We start from the raw sequence: 16,013 nt of genomic DNA, 5'->3' as shown, positions 1-16,013 counted from the left end.
AAAAAAAAAACAGAGAAGGACAGAAAAGGAAGAGGAAGATAGGAAAGGAGCCACATTCAAAAACAACATTCACACTGGTGCGGCTGGCTGGACACGGCACGACACCACAGAGAAATCAAAAGGGCTTCTGAGTACTAAATAAGGTTAAGAAAAGTTGTAAACTAAGGACAAAGCTAGGTTTTTAAATAATTGGCTCCCTTCCCCACGCACACAAACACACCCGTCTGCAAGTAAAAACTAAAAAAGGAGCGGGTTGAAGGCTGGCGGCGGCTACCACTGGCCCCTTCCTCCCGCCTTTTGTATTTTCCTTCAGTAAGTGCCTCTGATATGATTACATCTACTGAAATTCGGCAGGCAATTCATCACAAATCTGTAATTTTATTCGTTATGTTAGCAGCGGCTCCAGCTACTCGTCGGCGTCTGCAAATGTGAGCGAGCATTGTCGACTGCAGTCACCGGCACAAATTATTCACTGCCAAAGTATATGTGCAGCATACGTTAGGTCTCCAGTTCCTGACAACGACAGAGGTAGCTATTAAAATACTACAACCTCACACTACGCCCCTTTCCTTCTTCTCCACATATACCTATCAGCGGCCGGTATTTACCGCGGCTTTTCGCTGAGTCGTTCTATCTGCAACCGTCACTGCGTGGGATCCGATACGCGGCAATTGCTTTATTTCTTTTTCGCACCGTCACAAATACATGCGAAGCAAGTCCACTGGACAACACACTGCGAACATCCCTGATTGTGCGAACACGTTTTCCATCTACCTCCATAATAATATCACCCCGCTCAATACCGGAGGCAGAAGCTTCTGCCGTTTGCGCCTCAACGGTAAGTCGTTCAGGGGAGATAACTAGCCCTATGGGTATCCACTCCGGCATCATTGGCTCTCCTGTTTTGAGCCTGATTTCGCACGAGGGTGATTGCGAGCGGGCACCTGTGCTGCAAGGATTGGCTGAAGTGAAACGTAATTGGTTGTTCAGACTTCTAGAGCGCTGCGGGTACTTGGTCATTCCGCCACGCTGAGTCTTTTCAGGAGATGAAACACGGCCTTCGGATGATACCCTCCTCAACCTCGATCCCGCAGACGGTGCTCGCTGATTTGCGCGACCTTGCCTTCCATACTCATCCTTTTGCTTTCCCTCCTCACTTGTTCGATTAGTTACCGGTGCGGATGCCACGGGCGTCATTTTTCTCCCTCTCCCCCCTGTTACAACAGCAGGAGATACCATTTTCCCCTCTCTGGTCGCCGATGGATCCCTTCGAGGTACGCTTTTGGAAATGGAGCGCGGCGCTGCACCTGGCTGTGACTGGGTTCCACTGTTCCTCTTCAGTTCCTGTAACCGTGCTCGCAGATCACTCACCTGTGGTCGAGATCTCTTCTCCGCAACCACATCCTGCGATCTATTGCTGCCTCCCGTTGTCGGTAGTCTCTGCGCTTCCCCACGGGAGGGATTCTTCAGTTGCATGTAAAGGGTCTTCGGTTGCTTAACCGCTTGGTGACCCTTCACTCGTGCATAGAACCGCCACTTGGCGAAAAAACGAAGCAGCAAAAACTTCATGACTGCACGTGTCATAACACGGACCGCAGTTTCTATGAACGGAGGAATTGAGCGCGCCGTGCTACTCCGCGGAGCAGTACGAGCACTAGGTGACCCGCCCTCGCTCCACGGCGTAAAATGCCAGCGGCGCTCCTTGTTGGACTCGCTACGAGATAGTAGAGAGGGTGAACGTGATTCAACACGTGCGAGGGTTCGTTCACTACACGGTTTCTTGGGGGGGAAACTTTCAGACGGTTGCTCACCGGCCCCTGGTATGTGGTCCTGGTACGAGCTGTAACGCGTTCCGTCCTTTCCACGCCAAGTTGTGGTAAGCTGTTGGTCCAGAGTACGATTCGTAGCGCGTACCACTGAATGAGGGCTGCTTCGTTGAGAGGAATTAAAACTACCAATATCAGCAGAGGCTACAAGCAGTGCTGGGACGTTAATGCTGCAACTCAATGGTAGAAGTTCTGTGTCACCATAACGGTCAAGGTGAGAATTGCTTTGCCGCAGCTCGCGGACGCTGACACCTAGTTTCATAGCTACGGCTCTCAAATTCATTTCTTGTTTGACACGGCGTGATGGGGGTGTTTGACTTCGTAGGGACGGCGACATGCTAAGTGTTTCTGTGAGGGGCCCATACCGTGGGATGTGGAGCCTGGCAGACTGGGGCAGGGGCATGTCGACGTCAAACGTGGCGAGGTGCGGATTTGAAGCGATAAGCAACTCGAGCGGAACGTCGTGCAGAAGCGCGATATGGGTAAGTGTTGCGGGCTCGTTGTCTGGCGTAAGTGAATCTTCGTGAGAAGGAAGAAAAAATTCCTGCTGTTGTCGCCAATCGATACCAGCTATATCACTACACTCATCCTCTCCTTCAAGTGGATTACTACCTCCACCATCGACAAAGAGCTGAGCACTCGTGTTCGGCCCCCGTGGCGTTGCACAACATTCCTCTTTGCTCAATAAATCATTTGGTGGTGCAGTGGTCACCACATTGTTTTCGTCGATACGATCGTGCAAACCTCCCGCTCCATGCGCAGCAGCACAGTCAAATCGGACGGCGGTCGGTTTGTCATGGTTGAGGCAACGCTTGTGAATTTTGAGCACTTGAGGGAAGTCAAATACAGCAATAAGAGCATTTATTTCATCCTCCAATAGATAGCGGTCGTGCACCAACCCAAAAACAATACTGTTATCCTCGTGGGAAAATTCAACGTCCTTCACACACTCCCTCGATAATTCAAAAAGTGCAGTGACTTCGGACGAAAATGTCTGAATAATATCATCTTCAAATCTGCTAACTGTTATATCCCAGTCAGTACCAGAAAATGTCTTTTTGTGCCGCGTTGTGAGGAGCTGCAGGGCATCCTGTTGACTGGCGTACGGTCGCCGTTGTGGAGGTTGAGGGGGCAGTTGGGAGAGCCATTCCCGGTTAATGCTCTGCTCTTGCGGCAGAACGGAGGTTTGTTTTTTCGTTACATCGCATGATTCTTGCGGCTGTGAGGAAGAAAACAGTGAAATGGGGAGTAAATCCTCAGAGAAGCTATTTGGCTGAAGTGACGGTGAGTTACTGATGTCATCCCCCTGGTTCGGTAAGGGGCCAGCACCGTGTGCCTGCGACGCATCGTCGGCATCATGACTTTCCACCCCAAAATTCGCTACGGAATTACCGGGTGCAGCATCTGAACTAGCCAAATTCAGTCGTGCCTGAAACAGTGTCGGCCCCTCCCCGCCTGTACCAAGAACCTCACTTTCTCTCTCAGGTGGTTGCTGCGGCCACCGCACCGTGTGCCCAACAGGATCATAATGAAATGCCTCGTTAGGACTAGGTGGACCAGAAGAAGGCGCCTCCTCTTCCCTCAACGTGATTGGAAAGGTTGAAAGAGTGGACTCGTCATTTATATCGTTGTACCTCTGTAATTTATCCCCGTTCCAAATGCCGTTCCCATGGGTATTCAGAGGGGCGTCATCTAGTTCACAGTGGCCATTATTGGCATCTTTTACGGCTGGGGAGCTGGCAAAGCCAGCACCACCAGACTCCAGTTCCTCCTCCAATCGAGTATATTGGGCAAGCAAGCCCGAGAACTCACATTGCCGTAGAAGCAGCTCGGCTCTGGCGTCATCTACAGAGGCAGGAAGTCGAATGTGAAACTGCACCCGCTGCACAGCACCGCTCCCACATTCTGTGCCAACGTCGAGAGCGCGTATGTTCCAAACAGAGTGGGCGTTGATGCCAAACGCCTCACCTACATCCTTCGCAAAGATATCCTTCCACGTGCAGCGCGTTCCATCAATATCGTCAACTATCGCGTTCTCCTCGAGCAGCAGGCCCTGCCAGAGAGGTCCGCGGAATGATTTGCTAAGTACGGCAACACGGAACTTCCCTGTTGTACTACGGTAACCGTTGCTCTCTTCCTTCACTGTGCTTAATCCCTTTTCATTGCGGTGAGGCAAGTTAATTGCGCTATCTTCGTGACATATAAGATAATTTGTAACTATATGATCCTGCGTTTGTCTACAAAGTTCTGAGTGCTCCAGTAAGGGTTCCGCGGAAAACTCGTCTGAGGGCAATTTGACGGCTCGTGGAGCCACGTCCTCCCCACCTTGGGTAGAAAAGGTCAAAACGGGCGTAACAGAGAGGGTCGAGGCGACTGTAAACACCACATCTAGAAGTTCTTTTACTGCAGCGTGGGCCCGCTCCGTTATAACACGTCGCCCAGTAGAGCTATCGCCCAGTAAGCCGACGTGCTTCACACTGCCGAGCGTGGAGTTTACGCGCCGGACGCGCTCCCGCAGAAGCTGGGATTTACGCACAAACAACGCGGTATCAACTATCCTCGGTAAAGCGTAACCGTTAATGTCGTTGAATTCATTTGCAGCGTTACATTGAGGAGACTTTAAGCTTCCACCTGAAGCCGTCTCATTAATACTACACAATTGCTCTAGTAAAACTCGTGAATGTTCGCGCAACAGCATGCAAACGGCGGCAAGTTTCTTCTCCATGGGCAAATGTGGTGTTGTTGACGTCTCAGAGTCGCCCGTTTGTCCTCCCGCAGCCACAGCACGTAGATCTGCGTTTGTAAGTACCTCCTGGAGTATTTGAATAGCTTCGTTGCATGATTGATCCATTGCGCGACACACAGAGCTTAACAGAGCGCTCTTACACTAACCTTCCTTGAAGGTTTTCGTTTAGCTATCAACAAAAGGTATACACACAAAATGAAATGAGGGGAATGATGTTCAACAGCATATCATACAACAAATGCACTCAGCAGGGGAAAAAAATTATGCATGTGTTAAGGAGCTCGGGGAAATGTACACACATACATATGCGTAAAAGTAAAGCCTCCACAGTAGACAACTCGTTTGAGATACCCAAAATCCAAACCAAGAACAGTTTCTTTACGCCCTTAATGAGTGTTAACATCCATTTTCTCCTGTTCTTGCACGCGTAGTTGGCTCCAAGGAATTGCACCCAACTCCAGTCGCTTGCGTTCCACGAGAGCCATCACATCAGCAGGTGTCAAGCAGGCGTCATCTTTATATCGCTTCCTGTCAGCCGCCAACTCCCCGCTCTTCTTTTTGTGAGAAAGTCCGGCAAGGTGCTGTTGGGCCGTGCGGCTGTCGCTGCAGTATATATTGCAGCAAGGGCAATAATACGCACCTGTTGTGCGCCCAGAACCTTGCGCCTGAAGCATACTAAAAAATATAATATTTGACACAGTCTGCGTGTTGAGTTGCAGTGTTGTTGCAGACAGTTATATTCACTTTTGATCAAAACAAAACTGACAGCCGTTGCTCTAGCCGTCACACCTGACTTAACGCGACTACCCCTTTTTTCTATATTAACTAAGCCACTTCCTGAGCCACACAGATCAGGTTGCCTATGAATAAACACATGAAAATCATTGTTCCAAAAAAAAAAAAAAGTGAAAGTATGGGATAAATGTCGTGCATGTGTGCCGAATCAACCGGGGAGTGAGCATCAAAGAAAGGTTATGTGCCGAAAGGAGGCAGGAAGCGCTACACTACAAACAATTCTAGGCGGAAGACACTCAACCTATCCCCGTGACACGAGTCTTTCCACAGCAATATCATCCGCCAAGGAAAAAAAAAAAGAAATTCCGCATACCTAAAAAAAAAATGGCAAAGCGGCGGTGCGAAATAAAGGAAATGTTACAAGTAATGACACAAGAAAACGCGGTGATTACAAACTGAAAAGGTTCACACTACACCCACCTCAACCTCTTTGAACTTGTTCAGGATCGATTAAAGTGTTGCCAGCTCAACTTTCCGCGTGGTTTCTCCTCCACAAAATTATTGACACTACTGCCGTTGGTAAGACACAAACACGCGCACACACGCCGCAACGGGCAGACCACTGCTCGAGGTGCAAGTGTTTTGGTACATGCGTGTGGTGGCTACGTCAACACGGAACATGCAACTGCCATGCAACGGCGTAAAGAAGAAACTGTGGTGGGATGCAAGAGGATAAGTTGTCTAGCCTGCGGGTGTCGAAGGCGACAGTGTTATTCCTTGGGAACGACCCTCTCTGTTTGAGGTAGTGGATATACTGTGGTCGCTCACCATAGCTCTGCTACCGTTCACAAGATTACGGTCCTTCATGGATTCCCACTGATGTGATGGCGGAGCTAACGGACTGCCCGACGAATGCAAAGAACAGCCCACACTTTGAGGACATCTCTCAAGCGACTGTGGTAGCCCTACAGGCGACATGGTCAACGTACCTACTAAGTGCCCATATCCAGTCACATGTTTTTCCTTACTTTCTCCTTTCGGCTGGATGTGGGAACAGTTCGCAGATGGGACAACAAGAGCGGGGTATTCAGTGATATCACTGAGCAGTGATTGTTCGGTGTATTGAACTCCTTCCGTACCATCCTTGGCGTGCGATGGCAAATGTATTCCACTAATGAGCGACAAGTTGGCCGAATGGTGGGCGTGCCACTGCGAAGCGTTGCTTTGCGAAGCTTCCACAAGAGTTGCCACAGAAGGGCACCATATCAAAGGTTTGTGTAAGTCCGGCGTGCCATCTGATCGAAGTGGATTATGCTCCGTGCCCGCCTCCTCCGTTGTAGGGTTCGTTGAAGGAAGTTGTGGTGCCTGCGGTTCACAATGACGGAGGTGCTGCGTGGCAATTCCATCGCTATAAACGGTGCTCCGATCACGGCCGCCAACAGACTGGGCGCCAAAAGGAACCGCGCCAGCACAACCCACATCATGTGGAGCGCCACGCAAAACGTCGACTTCATTCCGCGGTTGTGGTAATCCCTGTGTTGTCCTGTTATTGAGTTGAGGAGTCACTGTCCTTTTGCTGGACAGAAACCCCTCCGATTGTGTCGCGGGACTTGGACCTATCTCTTTCGAGTGTGCCAGCGGGAGGTCTCCACTGGAGGCTTCACAAGAAAGCGGATGCCTCCCACTCGCAAAAGAATAGAAAACAAGGACGTGTGACTGAATCCAGCGGTAACAGTCACGCAGAATCTTCCCGACCATTTGGTTCACATTGAGAACCTGAATTGCCTCCTTCAGTTCCGAAGCGGAATGCTTGCAAAGATAGTTTTGGCACACGGTACCAATTTCAAAGGGTAACGACGAGGGGTCCGAAGAAAGAACAAGACGCAGACAACTTCCAAAGGTACCGGTACCTAGTTTATATAAGTCACTTATGTGCTGAAGTGTGGTGCAAAGAGCTGAAAGTGCTCTGGCATATGGAGCCTTTGGCGATTCTCCACCTTTCACAACGGCGAGCAAAGTGTGCTGAGCATTCAAAACTGCATCTTCCACCGATATCGGATACATGGCAGTAACACCACTGGGTGGTGTCGCTCCCGCTTGAATGTCGTGACTCGGTAATGACATAGGGAGCGTAGCGCCAGACGCAGTGACTATCAACCTTATTTCGTCCTCCATTCTCTTCTGTTTGTCGATTATCCCACGTAACTGAGTGTCGTCAACCTTACATTTTGCAGCCCATTCCTCTGCTGCACTCGAGTTCTGGACAAGGACAGAAATCGTCTGCCGCATATCCTCCACAGCCGCCCGCAAAAAAGATAATTGCTTCTCTTGCTCTCTGCTAACTTTACCCTGAGTGGACTCTGTTGACTTTACGCCTGACAAAATTTCTGCGGCTTCGGTCTTTAGCCGTAGTCCCTCCAATTCCCCATGAAGTTGGGCAACCGATGCTGATAACACGTCTAAACGAAGTTCTAATGCGTCGTCTTGTGTGGACCGCACCTCTTGTGATCGTTCGGCACGATCCTCCCTGACGCTTGGTACTAAGGTACAAGATGCTTCAGTGGAAACACGCTCCGTAGCGTGAATTACCTCTGCACATAACTTTAACAACTCCCTCCGCACCTCATGGCACGATTCCACATCTTCTTTCCCCAGGGCAAGAAAACGTTGTTGCTGCTCCAGCAATTCACAACTTACTGCACGATCCTCCGTTGCACGGCGCGACCATGCAGCCTCATGCTCAGCGATACAGGACCACAGGCGCTCCTCCTGTGTCCTACCTAGTTCCCGCTGTTGCGTCAAGTACCCCTGCACTTGTCGATAGAGGGATTCGTGGTGTGATTTGGCGAATTTTTCTACGGTATCACCAATAGCTAGAAGCAATGCCGATGGCAGAGCGTTCTTTGGTGACATGTCTTTATCTTGAAACGAATCGCTTTGTTCAATAAGTGAAGCGAGCCGCTGAGAAACGTTACTTGTAATTTGTTCCATGAAGGAGTGGTCGTTCAGCAGTACTCCAATCACCGAATCCAGTTGCGCGGTGGTGTTATCGCAAGACCTACCGCAAGCAGCTGTATCCTTACTGCCGCTCCAGTTAGACATGGTAAAAACATCCTCCTCATCACTACTACTATCAGTATCTAGCACACTGGATTCGTACATTCCGCGCCTACCCCTTTGCTTCTGTTTACCCCGTTTTCGGGATGGAGAAACCACCATTTTGCTGTGTCGGCGAACAGTGTAGACAGTGGAAGCAGTTGAGAGGCGCCCCGCCAAGTGGACGAGAAGAGTATTCCGATATGTATTTTCATCCAGCGCTATTCGCTGCCGAGCGGTGTACTCCTGCTGCTCAAGCCGCCAGAACACCCACTGGCACTCCACTGACGGCAGCTGCCGAACTACCCTCAACACACTCTTAGCAAGAGATTCTCTACGGTGAGGTCGGGGCATTCCTTTCGAAGCAGCACCAAAACTGCAGCTGCTTCCTGCATCAACTGTCCCTGCACCACACAATCCGGAAGAACTGTTATCATCGCTCTCAGAGGAGACAAGTGTGTTCAGATTGTTAGCGTCGTTGGTGTTATTGTCATTTAACCGTCCTGCGCTGCGTCCTCTTTGGACCTGAGTGCCTTTAGTTCCGTCTTTCAAAAATGAGGATGATGTCCCTTTGGTTTGAGTTACCGCCCCCGGACAACGGGACGACCTGATATTACCTGAGTGTGTCCCCTCCATCCACACATTCTCATCCGGTTTATCATACTCCAGCCCCACCTTATCTCTGAGCTCGCAGAGTGTCTCCCACATATGCTGTACAACCCAAGGATTAACGTGCTGGACACGAGACTCCAGCTGATGAATGCGCGTCTCAACACATCTAAGGCCTCTCCGAACCACATCAACTTCCTTCACAGTGGCGCTCGTTACCTCTTTCTGATATTGTGTGTTCAGTACTCGGCCACGGGACGTCACGGTTGTCCCTGGTGCGGTGCCGCACGGCGATGAGACAACACCGCCAGTAGCCGTAGTCGTGGCAATGCTAAGTGGCGTGTTCGTCACAATGGCACCCGCCTCCCTTGCATGCGGGGGAGTACTCATCGGCTCCAGGGAACTTCGAGTGGGATAATGTTACGCACTTAGCGCCTTCCCACTTCGTACGAGTGCCCCGATGGCACTACCAACTTCCCTTTTGTTGTTATTACCCCAAGGCACAATGAGAAGGAAACTTGAAAGAAGAAGACGTAAGAAGTTATTAAACCAGTTTGAAGAAGACGAACTCTAAGCGATGGGGTGCTGTTGTAAAGAAGCGACAATTTTTGGTATTGTGGTTAAGGAATCTCATTAAATGGAAGTTCCTACCTTTTTTCTCTTTGTCCTTAAACTGCTAGACCTCACTTACACCCCTCTTCCTGTCGTTCAGTTGGGGCGAAAAGGGCATTTCCCATAATATTAGTAATAGTGTTCAAAAAAAGAAAACGAAAAAGTAAAATCTGTGACGCTCCTACATTGCGAGAGTAATGTATCGCCCCACACCACTCAACGCGTGCATCGACTTCCACCATGCACACGCAGCCATAAAGTCGTGGTTCACCAACTTCTCTCAATACCCTTCACCGCAGAAGAGCATAACAAAACACACGATAAACGCAACACCAGCAACAACCGCAGAGGGTTGTCAGCACCGCCGCATACATCTCCTTACCCTTCTCCATTGCATTTCCCCTCCGTTACTTCTTCCCTTCTATTCCCTCGCGGTGACCTACGATAGCATCAGCCACGTAGTAGAGGGAGAAGACGCAGGATCGAAAGAAAAAATAAAATGAGCGATAAATATTTTCACATATAAATGTGCCGAAACGTAGATAGAGGTAACAAAAAGAAAAACCTCCCTTGAGCTAGGTAGCCGCCCCCCACCTATGGAATGAAGGTACCAATCCACACAGCTATTAATGCAACTGAATGCACGTTCTCAAATCTCATCGCCGTAACATCCGCTCCCCTTGAGCACCCGCGACAACGACTAACCTTTGTGTACACACCACGCTTCCCTCTTCCCCGCAAACAATTCCCTCCCAGCCTCCGCTACCATCACTGACGACACTCAAGAAAAAACTTAACGTCCGGGGCCCCACCTCACTTCTCGACACTGAGAACTAATCATTAACTGATAACACATATTTCGAAGACCAGTCACCAACAATGAGGTTGTGGTGGGTGCATCCTCATGTTCTTTGTGCCCGCACCAGTCACAGAAGCGTTGCGTGTGCTCCGACGAAATTTTGTCGTGTCTTTCCTCCTCATCTTTCCTTTCCTTCGACTATTTTTTATTTACCTTTTCCCCTCGTGCATATAGCCCTTTCGAACACCAAACAAACTCCAACCAGTGGCACTCTACCGTTTCTCTTTCCACTTTTCCCACAGTGAGGCCACCACCGCGTTGTATCCTCAGCTTTGACCATCACTTCTTTCAGTGTAAACCCCGTTTACCTCCTTTTCCTTTTTCTTCACTCATACTCCCCACTTCAGCTCAACATGGCGTTCGTTTAGACCTGAGACACGTCGTGCCCATACCCATTAATGTGTTGTTCCTGATTCTTACTTCTTTTTCTTGCTCTTCCCCGTTACTGCCTTTACTTGCTTGACACCCTCGATGTTAACTTTCGGGTCGAGAGCCAAGCACTCCGTTACAGCGCCCCAGCCAACAGTGATCTTCCCCTCGCGGATGGTAAACTTCAACCCCTTTTCCATTGGCATTGGATAGGCAAGTGTCAGCACCAACTCGCGACTATCACCGGGCATGCAAACGAGTGTCTTTTCGAACTCCTTCAACTCTGCATCCTTCTTCTTTTGCTCATCCGCGTCCTTCCCATACTTTTTGTTCAACTCAGCAACCTTCTGCTCACTTTCGGGGAAATTGAGATCCGCCGTGACATCGGCACAGCGAAAAAACAACTGTGGACGGTAATGGGGACTAAAAGCTGTGTGCCTCCCTCCCTCGTCCTTAGTAAGTACGTAGACTTGTGCACGCACTTTGTTAAAGAGTTTAGTGGCGCCTGGAGCCGATAGGACCATGCCGCGCTCAACGTTGTCCTTGGACAAAGTCGTTGTATCACCAGTTCCTAAAATGCTCGCGCCAACAGAATCGCCAGGCATACACTCCTCCAGTGTCTTGTGGTACATTTCAATACCTGTTACTTTCACGGTTAGCTTCTTCGCACTGAAGCCACTGAGCTCAGCGTCGGCACCGAGCTTCATGAGGCCCTGATCAACACGGCCCGTGACAATGACAGATTTCTTGTCTTTTCCAATTTCGTAGACGTGCTCAATAGGCATTAGAAATGGCTTCTCGGTTGCACGGGGTGGGTCAGGAATCCATTCATCACACTTCGCTACCAACTCCATGATCCGTGCTTCGCTATCGGTGTCACCCTCGAGTGCCTTAACGGCGGAGCCACGTACAAGTGGTGTTTCCTCAGCGGGAAACTTGTACTTCTCCAACAGCTCACGCAACTCCATCTCCACCAGCTCAATCATGTCCTCTTGACCCTGCATAAGATCACACTTGTTAATGAAGCCCACAAGGGCAGGAAGACCAATCTGTGAACAAATAAGCAAATGCTCACGAGTTTGCGGCATGCAGCCGTCGTTAGCGGCAACGACAAGGATGCCACCATCCATCTGCGCGGCACCAGTAATCATGTTCTTCACAAAGTCCATGTGACCCGGGCAATCTATGTGACCATAATGCCGCTTCTCCGACTCATACTCCACGTGTGTAGCGTTAATGGTAATCTTTCGACTCTTTTCTTCGGGAGACTTGTCGATTGCAAAATAGTCGAGGGCTCTTGCCTTACCTGCCTTCGCCAGAACCGTCGTAATGGCAGATGTCAACGTTGTCTTACCATGATCAACATGACCAATTGTACCAATGATAAGATGTGGTTTACCGCGAACAAAGGCTTCCTTCTTTGCGTTTAAAAGAGAACAGCGAAAGGCAGCGCGAAACATGGTGACCGAACGAAATTTGTCCTTTCGGTTACCGTAAAGCACGAGGAATGCGCGCTCCTCCAAATGTAAACTATCACAAAATATCCCCTTATTCGGTGGACTAACCTTTTCCCCTGATGCTGTGTATTTGTTTTGTAAACCCACCTGTGGGGCTAGCTTCCTTTGGCCACTTGCGACTAAAATGAAATGTGAAGAAATTGGGCTACAAGTTGAACATTGTAGAGGTGCATGAAACACCAACAAATGTAAATTGTGTTTGGAACCGCTTTACACATAGAAAAGTTGCTCTGGGGACTGAGGTACCGCTATCCGCGAAGGTGACGTATGGAAAGTGAACGTTGACTAACCACTTGTGTCTCCTCTATGTTTGACTCATTTTTGTTTACATCAGTATGGCCCACGGAGCAACCCCTTCGGCACAGCGGCAGCGCAGTGGTTGCACACCTCTAGCTCTATAACAGCACTTTCCACTTCATAGGAAACCTGCGTCTCGTGCTCCCCTCCCATGTAGATTGTGTTGCCTTCCGTACCGTGTTAACACCTCATTCCCAGTTAAATCACGCTCCAATAAACACTTACCACTGCGTAGACATGCGCAGAGAGGTCATGCGCATGGTTCACCCACCCATCCGCCTGGCCATAGTAGCAACTGGAACACAAGTGAATGCCCGCACCTGATTTCCGCATGATTACACAGTGAACAACATATTTGTAGGGGCGGCGCATTGCCAGTAGTTTTTCCATAATTCCATCGCAAATGTGTTGAATCCATCCGTGTGCTTTGATATGGTCGTAGCGCTGCGCGTCATCTTCGCCACCCTCGTCATCAAAGCAAGGGCTAAGGACCTGCAGGATAATGTTCTTCACATCATTAGCGGGAACACCGTTAATGTCGACGGCAGCATCCGGCGCCGACCCGGTTCCTGCTGCAGTGTCTTCCTCCTCGCTGTCATGATCTTCCTGTGCACCAGCTGGTGGTCCCGTAGCAGCTGCCGGAGCCGCTGAGGACCCCATCGCTTCCTTCTCGGCGTTGGAACTAGATCCCGCCTCCTGCCCTGACACCGTTTCGGGTGAGTCGTCAGCGGCAACTGGTGCGGGTGCGGTGTCAGACCCCGGGCTTTTAGGCCCCTCCTGAGGCGTCTCATCAGACATACGAAATACCCTCTAAGGGCACAAAGGAGCAGAACTTTACACAACCGGAAAGAGGTGGAGGGTAAATAATGCGGAACAAGTGCGGTTCACAAGCCGTTAGCTGCAGAAGAAATAAAGGAAACAAATAAATGCGGAAAGAGAATGCCATAAAGTCTCGACTTCTCGCTGTCGGTATCCAAAGTTATATAAAGAAAAAGGAACACATTTGCAGTTCCGGTAGGTGTTGCAATATAAGGAGAGACATAACAACACGATCTATGTTAACGGAGGAACGATCACACGAGGCTGCGTAATCGCGCCACCTCCTTGGTATCCAAACCGAGGGTTTCGTTGCAGTACTCTGAGCGATGTAACACCTCCTGAAGAAACTCTCGAAGTCTGGCTGGGCTACCCCTCAACGAAACTGCCGTCGAGCCATCTCGACCGCCGACACGAACAATTCGCCAACGGTTAAGCAACCCGACAGCTGCGGTGAATGCTGCACGGTCAAGTGCAGCAGCAGCATGTGTTCCCATGGACGAGGCAACATCCTCCAGCAAGTCAACGACGGTACGCACTACACCAGCCTCATGGCGGAGGTATACGTACGTAAGAAGTAAAAACATTTCCCGGGTACAGTAACCCAGTTCAACGAGTTTGCATTCGGAAAGCATATCACCAACTAAAAGCGCGTAATTCCTGAGAGGTTTCACCGACCCTGCGCTTTTCCGATTCGCATTGGTAAATTCACCACGCCACAATGACTTCACTGCCTCTGGCGCAACACTAAAGACGGCACTACGGATATTTTGCGCAACTTTCAGTTTCGGCGAAGTTCTCTCAAACCACGACAAAAGTTTACCACAACTGGCACTGCTAAGGAGAGGAATTTCCCCTGAACACACTTCCCCAAAGACAGCAGAAACGGCAGTCATTACTCTTCCCGCCGTCGCACCAACGCTTCTCAGTTGCCCAGATAGCACCATGATACGCTGAGCGAAATGAACGTCACTCACAGATTGTTGCGGAGAACGTGCAACAGCAGACAACTCTGTGAGAACATATCCGGACATCTCAAGCATGGCTGCTTCCAGCAACATCACCTCCGGTGGAGTTAGGTAACCGTTGACTTCTCCTTCCGGGCTCTGATCCTGCGCCACGCCTGCGCTGACGGCATCAAAACGCCACCCGGTAAACGAATGTGAAGTGGTGCACCCTGAAGCACCCGAATCAGTCACAGATCTCACTTTTTTCAATCTTCCTCTCTTCGTATTTCTTGCCTTCACAGTATTCACCTTCAGTTCAAGTCGCTCTTTCACTTCCACTAGACACGCACGGGCGACGCAACTAACGCTCCATGGAAGCAAGGGGATACAACGTGCCTCACACGTTAGTCTACTTGACAAGCGCTTCTCAAGCTGCCGAATGTCTGGTGTTGACGATGTCATCACAAGAGACATTCCTCCCCCTTGACCATCACTTTCGTGCATAAGGCCAGAAAGCACATAAAGCAGTTGATCGCACCATACTCCAAAACGCTCAACGCGACGAATGCAAACAATGAGATTGGTTCCGTGTGTTCTCATTAGCAGAAGGGCACGCTGAAGTGCTGCGAGAGCACTCGACGCCCCCCCCATGGCGTAGGCGGTCGTCGATGTCACATGAAATGCATCATCATCTTCACTTGCACTTCCATCATCAAGCAACTCATCGGGCACAGCTAACCGTGGTCTCTTTCGGCCAACTTTACCATCTTTTTCATGTCCGCTTACCTTTAAATCCTTCGTAACACAGGAGCCTTGTTTCGTACGCGAGGGGCATTCGGCGTCAGTCTGCACAGCTCCTTCAGATATTTTGTCCAGCGCCATCAACTTGCTAAAACCAAACAAACTTCCAAAATCAAACGTGCCCTTACTGAAAGAAGTATCAGCAGACCGTAAGCTTTTTGAGTTTGAGCTCCTCAAGAAAGTGAGCATCTGTTGCCCAATAGATCGAAGGGCATCTTCGTCGCTATTAAGAACGTCACCGTCTAGGTACAAAACAAACGTATTGTTTCCCTCCATACAGTCTTGAGCAACCAATCTTAGCAGACGGTGCGCGCCACAGCCCCGTGGCCCCCACAACATGTGACACGAGCGGTGGCCAAGGGCACATGAGGCCGCTACGGCACTACGTACGGAACGATATACAGCAAGATGCATGCCAAGTTCGTCACGTCGTCCCGAAGGATCTTCTGCGGCATCACGTGTTGTCACACCATGGCGCTGTGGACTACGGCCACGCCTCGCAACCTCAAGAAAAGACTTACCCGTACTCGCTGTCAGCTGGGCAAGAACACGGCAGCACTGCACGGCTAATTGATGTTGTACCGTGGAAAGAAATGACCTCGTAAAACTACAACACTCACCCCCACCGCTTTCACAAAATACTCCTTTCATGGAAAAAGAGTTTGGTAATTTTCCACCTAATTCAGCAAAGAAATAATGAAATGAGAATTATCACATTTCACATTAACACAATCCCGAAGATAACCAAAAAAGAGAGAAAATAAAGAAAAGCACGAGCAACAC

General features: G+C 49.8%; 7 protein-coding genes across 7 annotated transcripts in view; all 7 read right to left on the bottom strand.

The window, feature by feature from the left end:
- Nucleotides 1–630: 630 nt before the first annotated feature.
- TEOVI_000422800 (paraflagellar rod component, putative) lies at nt 631–4,677 on the bottom strand (the record flags this gene model as incomplete). The annotated part of the gene is made up of 1 exon (XM_067227023.1): nt 631–4,677. One exon carries the CDS (start codon nt 4,675–4,677, stop codon nt 631–633), a length of 4,047 nt encoding a protein of 1,348 aa, XP_067083124.1.
- A 281-nt stretch (nt 4,678–4,958) lies between these two features.
- On the bottom strand, nt 4,959–5,246 carry TEOVI_000422700 (Zinc-finger of C2H2 type/Zinc-finger double-stranded RNA-binding, putative; the record flags this gene model as incomplete). The annotated part of the gene is made up of 1 exon (XM_067227022.1): nt 4,959–5,246. The coding sequence occupies one exon, from the start codon at nt 5,244–5,246 to the stop codon at nt 4,959–4,961; it is 288 nt and encodes a 95-aa protein (XP_067083123.1).
- An 802-nt stretch (nt 5,247–6,048) lies between these two features.
- TEOVI_000422600 (uncharacterized protein) lies at nt 6,049–9,402 on the bottom strand (the record flags this gene model as incomplete). The annotated part of the gene is made up of 1 exon (XM_067227021.1): nt 6,049–9,402. One exon carries the CDS (start codon nt 9,400–9,402, stop codon nt 6,049–6,051), a length of 3,354 nt encoding a protein of 1,117 aa, XP_067083122.1.
- A 1,497-nt stretch (nt 9,403–10,899) lies between these two features.
- TEOVI_000422500 (Elongation factor Tu, mitochondrial) lies at nt 10,900–12,312 on the bottom strand (the record flags this gene model as incomplete). The annotated part of the gene is made up of 1 exon (XM_067227020.1): nt 10,900–12,312. One exon carries the CDS (start codon nt 12,310–12,312, stop codon nt 10,900–10,902), a length of 1,413 nt encoding a protein of 470 aa, XP_067083121.1.
- Nucleotides 12,313–12,864: 552 nt separating this feature from the next.
- On the bottom strand, nt 12,865–13,464 carry TEOVI_000422400 (dynein light chain Tctex-type, putative; the record flags this gene model as incomplete). Its single annotated transcript, XM_067227019.1, has 1 exon — nt 12,865–13,464. One exon carries the CDS (start codon nt 13,462–13,464, stop codon nt 12,865–12,867), a length of 600 nt encoding a protein of 199 aa, XP_067083120.1.
- A 275-nt stretch (nt 13,465–13,739) lies between these two features.
- On the bottom strand, nt 13,740–15,881 carry TEOVI_000422300 (uncharacterized protein; the record flags this gene model as incomplete). The annotated part of the gene is made up of 1 exon (XM_067227018.1): nt 13,740–15,881. The coding sequence occupies one exon, from the start codon at nt 15,879–15,881 to the stop codon at nt 13,740–13,742; it is 2,142 nt and encodes a 713-aa protein (XP_067083119.1).
- Nucleotides 15,882–15,953: 72 nt separating this feature from the next.
- The window catches only part of TEOVI_000422200 (serine/threonine protein phosphatase 5), a gene marked incomplete at both ends in the record, with an annotated part of 1,338 nt that continues 1,278 nt past the window's right edge, over nt 15,954–16,013 (bottom strand). The window contains one exon of the mRNA XM_067227017.1: nt 15,954–16,011. Within this exon, the coding sequence (XP_067083118.1) occupies nt 15,954–16,011 (58 nt within the window). The remainder of the gene's footprint in view (nt 16,012–16,013) is intronic.

Source organism: Trypanosoma equiperdum (assembly GCF_001457755.1).
Source record: "Trypanosoma equiperdum strain OVI genome assembly, contig: ctg_882, whole genome shotgun sequence".
NCBI lineage: Eukaryota > Euglenozoa > Kinetoplastea > Trypanosomatida > Trypanosomatidae > Trypanosoma > Trypanosoma equiperdum.
This window is presented reverse-complemented; position numbering and strand designations above follow the sequence as displayed.